Source organism: Poecilia mexicana, unplaced genomic scaffold (assembly GCF_051168715.1).
Source record: "Poecilia mexicana isolate PSO_F unplaced genomic scaffold, ASM5116871v1 scaffold_13, whole genome shotgun sequence".
Classification (NCBI taxonomy): Eukaryota; Metazoa; Chordata; class Actinopteri; order Cyprinodontiformes; family Poeciliidae; genus Poecilia; species Poecilia mexicana.
The window spans coordinates 10973338-10984921 of NW_028263382.1; the positions used below are offsets into that span (position 1 = coordinate 10973338).

The 11584-nt window shown below is 38.9% G+C and overlaps 1 protein-coding gene across 1 annotated transcript in view; it reads left to right on the top strand.

Annotated features, from left to right (window-relative positions):
• The window catches only part of cog6 (component of oligomeric golgi complex 6), a 28808-nt gene extending 19253 nt beyond the window's left edge, over positions 1-9555 (top strand). The window contains exons 14-19 of the mRNA XM_014981245.2: positions 669-800; positions 1057-1224; positions 3563-3670; positions 4830-4883; positions 5863-5942; positions 9210-9555. Of these exons, the coding sequence (XP_014836731.2) occupies positions 669-800; positions 1057-1224; positions 3563-3670; positions 4830-4883; positions 5863-5942; positions 9210-9357 (690 nt within the window). The 3' untranslated portion in view covers positions 9358-9555. The remainder of the gene's footprint in view (positions 1-668; positions 801-1056; positions 1225-3562; positions 3671-4829; positions 4884-5862; positions 5943-9209) is intronic.
• The last annotated feature ends 2029 nt before the right edge of the window (positions 9556-11584 follow it).

Sequence of the window (11584 nt, forward strand, 5' to 3'; positions counted from 1 at the left end):
GAGGACAGAGGCTTTATTTTCATAAATAGAGATGATTTGCAATGTTCTTTTGTGAAAATGCTGAAATCACAGTGCAGCAGAGTTTAGCGGTGCTCCTTGTGAACATGTGTATTTCTCCTTTAGGTGTAAACTCTCAAAGTCAACAAGGCTATTTCTGCACCACTTAAGCTGGTAAACAGTTTCAGCCTCCTGGCCACAACAGCAAAATGGCGCTAGCTGCCAAGAAACGCTCTCCTTCGTACCGTTTAGTTAAATTGGCTTCCAAATATACCGTAGCACGAGCATGGGCTCCTTCATTTTCCACGGTGGCTGTGCTCTGATCAATAGCAGTTACAAGAATTATCCCTGTGGCTCAGTGTTAATCAAATTGGATGCCCTTAGGTTTTGGTGTCAATTCCAGCTAATCCCAGGAACACAACCTTTTCATAATTTGCTCTATTAGGTGGACAAAGGTGCCCTTGCTCAGTTCTGCAACCTGTGTACTGAGCCCAATGAAATCACAACTCTCTTCATCACAAAAGCTTCGTAGATACAAACCCAGAGAATAGGAGATTATAAATGTAAATACGTTTTTATGTGTTTTTGTATTTTTAGAAACTAATTTGATTGCCTTCTATCATATTTCTTCTTTATTGGTATTATATTGTACACTCTGTGTTTATGAGCAGGTGGAGCTGCCTCCTCCGGACCTTGGACCTACAGCATCCCTCAATCAGACCCTCACCCTCCTCAGGGAGGTGCTAACATCCCATGACTCGTCTGTAGTTCCTCTGGATGCTCGGCAGGCTGACTTTGCTCAGGTAAAAATGCAACTGCAACTCTAATTTAATCATTGAATTCAAATCTCGTAAAACACCACTTGTTTTTGTTTATCAATATGGGACCAGGAAGGCAGGATAGCTTTTATGCTGCGATTACCCTAATTTTTTTTTTTGTCATGAAATAGATTTGACTTTGTCCTAAGCACTGACTGTTTTATATTTGAAGCTCTCTTTTCATTAAATTAATTTTATTATACATTGTTCTTGATGTCTTGTCTTCCTTTATCTGTTTTAGGTGCTTTCTTGCATTCTGGATCCCCTTCTACAGTTATGTACCGTCTCAGCCAGTAACCTTGGAACAGCTGACATGGCCACTTACATGGTCAACTCCTTGTATGTCATGAAGACCACACTGGCTCTGTTTGAGTTCACTGACAAGAGGCTTGAGATGCTCGAGTTCCAGGTATGTCCTGATTGTAAGCAATCATCTGTTAGTGAATAGGGCTGCACTATATATCCCAAATGTATCATCATATCAAGAGAAGAAAATAGATCTCTATAATAACTGATATCGTCAACGCTATATTTACCAATATTGTATTTATGTATATTCAAAAAAGCTAATGTTAGCTTAAATGCTATCATTATCATGTTGACCTAGTTGCATGATGACTAACATTAACTCAGTCTTTTCAGTGAGTTAACTAGTTTTTTATGTAAAAAGTAGCTATAAAGCTTACGGTAGCTTTTATGTGACTGGACCACCCAAAGTAGCATATAATTGAGAAGCAGAAGGAAGATTAAATTGAGTTTTAACTGTGAGTAATTTAATTTCAGTATTAAATTACTCACAGGTCATCTGTCCTGTGATGATCTTGGCTTTGGGAACAAATAGCATCATCAACACAGCAGACAGGTCAGCTCATGAAGTTGTGGAGAAGTTTAAAGTAGGTTTAGGTAATTAAAATATTACCAAAGCTTTGAGGCTTTTGTTGTACACGTGCAAAAAAATACTGCATGATAAAAGCATCCCTACTGTGATACATGATGGTGTCAGGATTAAATTGCGTGAATTAAAACTGTTCTGTTTTATAATTATGTACCAGTTTGTGTTTTCCTGCTTGATAAGCCTCATAGAAATTTATAAAAGATTGTGGTTTTACATGGCAAATAGGGCTGTTGTAAACGAATATTTTAGTAATCGAGTAATCTATCGATTATTCTTACGATTAATCGAGTAATCGGATAAAAAAAATAAATAAAATGAAATATTGGTAAATCTGGCATAATACCGGTGTTACTATCAGATATCAATATCAGTCCAATTTTTCATATTTGAGCATCCCTAACAGTTGCTTTTTTGTAGTTTAGAAAACTAACCTGTAACAATAATAGCTCACTTTCTAAGTTAACCAGAAGAAAAGTTATAGAAAAATCTGAAATTATATTGAATTTAATAACAAAGAGGCAGGCTCACAAATATGCTTATAAAAAATGTCTACAATCCAGCTTTTAGTTTATGTATTCATCTTCAGTGAGTTTAATAGATTAATTAAACTCACCTTGCCACCTAACCTGTCACGCTTTGGGTTTGAAAATACGGGAAATGCCGCCTGGAGTGGGAGGAGAGGGCGAATGAACGAACATGGGGTGGAGGGGAGGAAATAGACCAGCGGACTGACGAACCGTTAGACCGGGGGACGAACACGGGGGGAAGCAATACGGGATATTTACGACACCTTCACTGGTCACACTCAGAAACTAATCTACCAGCCATGTACGATGCGCTCCGCCACCCGTTTCTTCAGACCGGGATATGAAATTTATTGTGCGGTTCGTCGGTAAAGCTACATTTACACGGTAAGCATCAGCTACTCAGCCGCCCGCCCTGTTCAGTCTATCCGCTCACCTCAGCGCTCTTCCCGCCGTTCGCTTTCAACCAGCAGCCCCGGAGGAGAAATGCTGCCGTACTCCAGGCATTCCCCCAGTCATTTTAAGGATGCTTATTGGTTCCCCAAAAAACGATAAAAAGTCGGGCATTATCATCAATCAATAAAATCCCCACGGGCCAATCTTGAAGATTGGACTTTATGCCGCTGAGACTTAGCTTTTGTCAACAACTCAGAGGCGGAAGTGAGAGCTCCGCGCAACGCAAATGAAGTCCCGGCCGGAACACGGTGCGCTAACTAATAAAACACAAATTAACGAAGCTTCGAGGCAGGTAAATTTTCCTCGAGGAATTTTAGTAATCGAGGTACTCGAATCATTTGAGGAATCGTTTCAGCCCTAATGGCAAAATGTAGACAGATTCAGTGGGTATAAATACTTTTGCAAAACACTTTATATGACACTGTGTTGGTCCATTTTGTTTGTCAAATATGTCAAGATAATAATTGCTGCGGTAAATCATGCCAGTCTGAAGCAACGGTAGATAACCATGAAACACGGTTATCCAGCATTACGGCTCAGCTTAAAGTCACGTTGACTGTAGGCTTATTGTTAAAAAAAAGGTTAACTATTCCTATCCCTCTGATTAAAATCCACAGCCGAAAACTTTTACTAAAAAGATTTAATTTGCTGTCTCATGAAAGCGAGTGCGTCATGTATTGTTGCTCGTGCTTAAACACGCCATCCATCCTTTTATTTTTAGCACGTCTTTTGTAATTGAGCACCACAAGAGCCTCCATACAAGTTTCAGTATCAATAGCACAGTAGTTCTCCATTAACTACAAGTACCATTGATTCACAATGCATGGAATCAGTTTTCAAGCCTCTCTCTCTTTCTGTCTCGCATTTTTCAGATTGAGGCTCACCTTGATACGCTGATCAACGAGCAGGCGTCCTATGTGTTGACCAGAGCCGGGCTAAGTTATATTTACAGCTGCGTGCAGCAACACACTACCGAACAGGTCTGAAACAATCACATTTTACATCCATAATGGTTCTCTTGTTTTTGTGTGTGTTTTTTTTTTAATGGTATATGTCCCCTGACGTATGGTTTGTGCTGTCTCTTTGGGCTTCAGAAGTGTTTATAGGCTTTACTATTGCTATGGTTACCACCTGACCTGCGTCTTTGTTGGAGCATAATGGGGTTTTTATCAGATTTACAGATGAGAAAAGGAGAGAGGAAAGACAGATTGTGTCATGTTCTATTAAAATATATTGGCCTCTCCAGAAGTGTCTTGTGCAGATAAGAGCGCTGTCCTGGAGCCTTCCTCTTTCTCGTTTTAGCACTGCTTGCCATTGGGCTGAGTGAAACTCATAGTTGTGGTTTAGCTTGCGAGTCCTGCCCTTGGGTCATGTAAGGACACACCACGCCCCACTGCAGCTACTGCTCGACGCATAGCTCGGTTACAAACCATCGTTTTCCTGCAGACCTCAGCCCTACCTGGGTGGCCTTTCTCGCTTCTTCCTTAAAATTGTTGTGTACTTTAAATATCTTACTCCTTAGACTACTGGACTAAATCCCAGGTATTAGTCACAAGCAAGAATCCATCCTAACAGTTAATATTATTAAAGCATTGTGTTTTTTCCTTATTGTTACCCTTCATGCAACATTTTCTTTTCTGTCTTACATAAAATAAAAAATCGGAAATAATGCTGTGGTGTGTTCCATTAAAAAAAATCCTGCAGCCTGCAGCAGAGGCTTTATGATTGTCTGAATGTCCGTAATTCTCCCGTCGTTTTGAACCTTGCACTTTCTTTTATTTGCTGGATTTAATGCGGGCAATTTAGGCATTTAAGTTTGCTTAATGTAGCCGTTTTAGACTTACAGTGAAGGCTAATTGCCTTAAAAGTACCCGTTGCTGTGTACACACAGGTAGTATGTATTTGCTTTGTCTGCTTTGCATTTGTATTCAGGTGAGGGCTTCCCTTGTTCTCACATCCAAACTCACGGGTTCACATAAATAATATTTAGGCTTGCTTTTATTTACATGTAGTTTCAGTTATTATTATAAAAAAATACATCTTTGCAAACATAAATAAATGTAGTTAGTTATTGAAGTTCTAGAGATTGAGTATTGTTACTGTTAAAGTGAAATCTAATATTTGCTTCTATTTTCCCAGGGTCCTCTCTCTCTCCTCCCCAGTATGGACATTTCTTCGGTGAAAACAGCAATGGTGGGTTGGCCTATATGTACAATTAAAGCAAATTTATCTTCATACATTGCAAAACTGAACTCTTAGAAAACTTTTTCTCATTTTGTCTCGTTACAGTCTCTAGCTTGAACATATTTAATTCAGATATTATGTGATGAAGTAGCCTTCATACATAGGGTCTGGACACTCGACTGTTGAGAAATGACGATTGCTTGTCGGAGACGTAGACTTTATTGAAGTTTCAAATTCTACTGGATTACTAACGTTTTGCCATGACATATGAAATGTGGCAGTTCAAATATATGAAGCTTATGGGAACTGTGTGCGCTGTAAATAACCATCGTCACTGCAAGAGAGAAGTGCAGAGCCGAACAAGATGGCTGGTAATGTAAATATATTTTGAAGCATGGACTGAATAGCTCAGTTCACTTTCGATGATGCCGTCGCTAAACTGCAATCCTATATAGGTAAGCTACAATTCCAAAACATCACAGAAAATTGACTCCATCGTTGAAATTTAGCCTGAGAAATCAACCTCAATGAGAGAAATCCCAGATGGGCCACAGAAGGAAGATGATGAGCTGAATGGAATTGCTTTGGAAGGCAATGGTTAGGCTAGAGGTGAACTATAAAGTCGTAAAAAATTTTGAAGTAGAAGAAAAATCAATTCATGGTTTTCAAACTCTTGAATAGTGAGCCTTGAATTTTTGTTTAACCCCCCTCACTCTGATGCCACTAACTAAAAAAGCAGAGCAACTGCCTTCAGAAATCACCAAATTAGTAAATAGGCTCCACCAGTCTGGTGTGTAATTGTCCACAGATTGTCTTCCATGTGTTGTATGAATGCTTCAGAACTTTGTTAAAAACACAAAAATAAAAATAAATAAATAAAAACAATCAAGAGGGAACAACCTAATTAAAATACATTGCTGTTTGTGATTTCATTAGGTGTAAATAGATTTGTAAGGCACTCTATAAGGTTTCTTTCATTTCCGTACAGGTCCAGTTTGATCGGTACCTATCGTCACCGGACACTCTTGTGATGCCGCAGCTCAACTTCCTTCTGAGCGCAGCCATCAAGTGAGTCTGAAAGAACACACGAGATGAGCTCAAATTTTTACCACATTACGTGAAATTAAAAGGAGAGTTTAAAAATAGAACAGGAGCTTTTACCTAATGATGGTCAACATTTGTTTTTCAGATGTAACAGAATCATTTCAGCCTTCTGAGCAAAACACTCGACTAAATACACGAGGAGTTTGGACGCTAAATTGCTAAATCCACCAACACACTGAGCAAATATTCAGCCGGACTGCTTCTATTTGTCTCACTGATCAGAAAACGTCCATGCTTTTAGCTCAGTCCAGCTGCTGCATTTCAGGGTTCTTTTTGTGAGTTGTGCTTACGGGGAAAGTGCAGCAGGCTTGAGAAGCACTCTGTACCTCAGGTTAATGTTCTCTATTAATGGACAGAGGAGAACTGATGTGCAGGACGCCATTAATTAGCTTCTGGTCCATTTCTCACTCATACTCGTAGCCTGAAATCATTCATCATCCCTGCCTCTCTCTCGTGCTTCTCTGCTCGCATAAATACAAAAAAACACCCTGAAAAACGCTATAAATGGGGAAGTAATCTTTTTTTTTTTTTTTTTTTTTTTTTGGGCTTCCTTTCATTTGACATTTTATGATGTTACACTTGGTGTGGTAGAAGGTGTTATAAACTCCACTGTGGTACCAGGCTCTCTGCGGGCCAATTAAAAATATGGATCCTCAAGAGCCTGAGAGGGATACAACCGTGTGCTCCAGTCCTCTCACTGGGCTCCTATGCATTTCTGCAAAACTTTATTTATTTATTTTTTGTTTTACTTTTCCAGAAATCTTTATTAGAGTACTTACCTAAAATATAATAAATGCAAAAAAGAAAGAAAAATCAGATGGCGGTAATATGGAAATAATGGAATGAAATTTTTATTCTATACATTTAATTTTACAAAACATGTTGAAATGACATCATAGTTTAGCCTAATTCACATCTTCACACATTATGTTCTATCAAACCAATTGTCCTAAAATGTCTTTTTGCTGTGTTGAAAATGAAAAAAAAAGCTTAAAAATTCTCTAAATCAGCATATATATATATATATATGTATGTGTGTGTGTGTTTCAAACCTAAATGACATTATCAGTCAATCCAGGTGGGTAATAGAGCCGATAGTAGTAATAAATATTTAGATGCTTTTGTTTGAGCCGGTCAGCTGTGAATGTGATCTTTATCTATAGATGGCAGTGTGTACCACACACTGTCAAGATTTGTATCGGTCCTGTCGGGATACGCACACAGAATAAAATTCTGACTCACTCTGACTGGCAGTCTATTGAAAATGTATTCATCAGATGCTTCTCATATTGTGTATACACAAAATTTTAAACTTAAATTAAAAATTTTCACATATAATCATGCCCCAGGCCCGATTTAGTACTTTCATCTTTCAGCGTAATTACACCTGGAGTTCTTTTAGGTTTTGTCTCTAACAACCTTACACATCTAAAGACCAGATGTCTTTTCTCATTCATCTATGTAAAGCTATTGCTAAAGTTCAGTCAGATTAGATGGAGAGTGTCTGTAAACACCAGTTGTCCAGTCAAGTTACAGATTTTAAATCAGATTTGAGTCTGGACATTGTCTTTTGCCTCCAACAAGTTCCTGTATTTAGTTCCATTCATTTTCTGTTTACTTTCCCTGCTCTTGCTAAAGAAAAGCATTCCCACAGCACACTGCCGATAGCATGCTGTGTTTGGACTGATATGTTGGTTTTCCACCATAGCTAATGTTATCCATGTAGATGAAATAGTTACATTTTAGTTCCCCCTGACCAGAGCAACTTCCTACCACATGATTAGTGGGAAACTTTAACTGGAACTTCCTTTTGCTTTCAACAAAACCTTTTTTTCTTACCAAAAAGAATTACAGATTTACAGAGTGCATGACTAATAGATGCCTTCTAGTGTGGGCATTGACATTGGCTGACGTTGCAAAATGTACATATCCTTATAGGTCTTGACCAATAACATTTCCATCTTGTTGCCGTTTGTGTGGTTTTTTTGGTATTTGTTTGGATTTGTAGTGATGCAGCCAGAATGTGGGGTGTGTACCTGAAGTAAGGAGCCATTGTCAGTGGTTTGGTCTTTTTTTTAGGCTGTCGAAAGGGCAGGAAAATAAGTCTAATATCAGTGACTGAGGATGTCTGTACATCCTTAAAAAGTCTTAAATATATGTATTTAAAATTAAGGCATTAAAATATCTTAAACTAATTTAAAAAATGTAAGTTGGCCTTAAATGCGTTAATCACAGGTCTAAAATGACGTGTGACCTACGACTACTAATGACTATTACACATAAGGAGTCACTGATCTGTGATAGTAGTTCTGCCAATTTTGTGGTGGCAGGACTATTTAATTTCATACTTTCCACTTAGTATTTTTTTTTCTTGCAGGTCTTTGTCCGCAACTCAAACCTTCGTCTGACAGAAGACATTTTCAATATGTTCTATAACGCAAGGCTGTTGAAACTACCAGCATTTAGCTACTAGCTTGATTTTTTTGTGTCTATTAGGGGTAAGTGCAAATTTATCGCAGATTGACTGAACGATATTTGTATTCACCACTGGCTCACTGCTGTTACCAACCCAAGCACATTCTGCGCACAAAAGCTTGGCACTGTGGGGGTTAAGACTGTAGAGATACCTATGCAGTGAGTAGCACAAAGCTGCTACCAAGAGCTACAAACAGATCCCGAAATATTACAGTTTTGCTCCCCTGAAAATGATCACTGCCGCTGCTACTGCTCACACTGATCTAAGAGCAGCATTTGGTGCGACACAAACTCTGAAGTCGGACATTTAGTGAATTTTATTTGATGTAGCAAAGTTACAATGTAGGAAAATACAGCAGAGAAGGATGAAAAAAGAAAAGGAGTAGAGAATAGAACCAAAGAGAGAATAGAGAGCCTCAGATGCGGCTATGATAAGGAAAAACATTAAAAGGTGTAACCATGTATTAAATTTGAGTTGATAAAACCTGTAGGATGACCGCGATATTAATATCGGATATCGATATTGGCCCAAATTTAAATATCAATCCATCCCTTCTGTTTACAGATTCTAACTTCAGTGCCTTCCTATAAATACAAGCCCCACTTTTCAGGTTTTTAATTGTGACATCAATTTAGAAAGCCATGTGTAATTTTCCCTTCACAATTAATTACATTATATCAAATTTAGAATCTTTCCGCTGAGCTTTGAATTGTTCATTAAGCGCAGCCTCTCAAGTGTTTTGTCTGTTTTTGCAGGGAGCAGATTTTCCGTCAGTCCACAGAGCTGGTGTGCAGAGCCTATGGAGAGGTTTACACGGCTCTGACCAGCCCGGCTAACGCCTACAAGGACCCAGAGAACCTGGTACCCAGATCACCTCAGCAGGTCCAGACCTTGCTGTCTTGAGAAACCTTTATCCGCCTCGTCTGCTTCAAAGACTGTACACAAAAGAGGCATGCCATCTGCATAGCGTAATGACCTAAATGTGAATAACAGAACCGGGATGGGTGCAGCTCCTGCGAAATCAATGACGTCAGAGAGATGTGCCTGTATATAAAGCTTTATGCGTGTTTGGAATTAAAACTTCACATGCGAGTCGTGTAACCATTTGTTCTGTGGCTCCTTTGTCTTTTTATATCCTTTAGACATTTTTGTATTCTATAATTGCAGAAAACAACGAGAGCTTTTTATATATTTGGAAAGCTGAGCTCTACTTAAAACAAATGAAAACACTCAAGTGTGAGACTTTTATTGTCTTCCACACATAGAAGCGGTCAGGAAGAATTTAACAACAACGCCAAGAGGAACTTCTGAGGCTTCACTGCAAACATGAAGTTGACTTTAACATAAACATGTTTGAGATGTGTGATGAAATTCAAACTCTCCTAACTTAACTATCCAGGGTGGGCTTTAGATAAAAGTCCTAAACCAATAAAGATAAGCTTAGTGTTTCTGACCTTTTATACACACTAATGTGACAGCGAAACATAAGTAGTTTAATTCACTTCCAATTTTTGAAGGTAGATCCCTTTGATATTGAGAGATTTTCTGACTTCATGAAGTAAAGCATGTTTAAAGTCGAAATGCAACGTGTAGTACTTTGCAAAACTATTCACTCCCCTCCAACATTTTCATAACAGAAATTGCTAAAGTACTTTTTAGAACCTTACAACCAGAAATGGGGAGGGGATCGATCAAAAATATTAATACCAAGTTGGTATCTGTACAGGGTTGATTCTAGCGTGGCCAAAACGTTTTGGTCTCCTGGTGGAATCTCCTCAGTCAACATGTTTGCTGTGTCTTCTTCACAACTTCATGCTTTGGTTCTCTCTGTTAATGGTATAAAAAAAATTGCAGTAGCCCGACTCTCAAGAAGAGTGAATCAGCCTCTCTGTTGTTGATTTACTTGGCCCAAATAAAGCCCAGCCTTTATTGCTGATATAAATAGCTTCTAGATTTAGGAAGTACAGTTCATCCCTGTTGTGTTTTTAATCTCTTAACAATAAACCTAATTGTCGCTTCTGGCACCGTCTCGCAATATATCATTATAGGTCTAACACAAGCCAACCAATATAATCTCCAATAAAGCAACAGTGAAACGGTAAAGATAAGTGAATATTGATTCAACGTTCTGCTGTTGCTCTCAGCTCTGAGAGGCAGCGTTTCATTTTTGCTATCTGACATCAGGGTTCATGGCAGCCAGCCCAAACCTGGCAGCACTTTCTGCGCAGAGTCCCAGGATTTCCCCCAGCTCACCGGATATTCCTCGGATATCATTGGCCGGGACATCGAGTACTGGGAATAAATGGAATACCACAAAGTTCAGCATCTGGACAGCGTTGTTAAACCCTTTAAATAGTAGGGGCTCTCTCTTTTTTTTCCCCCCAGTTCTGCTTGACTTTGGCTGGACAAAAACAGAGATCCGGAGTCGGTTTGCTCCACAGTCCCCGTCAGAAAGTGGGATGGAGTTTTAAAAGTAGGAGTATTTTAATAACGAGCCACTTTATGAGTAATAACACACCCACTCAGTCACAGATGTGTTCTGGGTTCAGAGTGTGGGATCTTTGTCCTCTCCGCGACTTTATTAAGCAGTTGGCAGAATTGATGGCGTCTCCACAAAGAGGCAGGTAGTTGTGAGCACAGCAGCGGACATTCATCCCATCATCCGCTCCATATGACACCAGATACCGAGCTTTTGCCTGCTGGAGCATGAAGCCAGCAGGAGCCCGGGTTAAAGGATAATACCGCCATTTTGGGGCTTCTTTTCCCTTTCTCACTTGTCCTTGCCCTGCAAAAGTATTGATGTACATTTAACTTTTTCACGTTTTAATACTTTACAACCCCTCACTCCTAAAGCTGAAAAATTATTTGATTAAGATTTTATGTTGTCCAACAGTGGTGTTGAATTGTGAATGAGAAAGGATATGATTCGTGATTATTGGCATTTATTTTATAGATACAAATCTAAAAAGTGTGGCATGCATTTGTATTCATCCCACACTTCTTGTCAAGCCATCTTTTTTTAAATTTTTTTACTGGAATTCTTTGTGTAGTAGCTCAGCCACAGATTGGAAAGAGTATCATGGATGACATTTTCCAAAAATTTACGACAAATCCTCAGAAGGATTTGGAT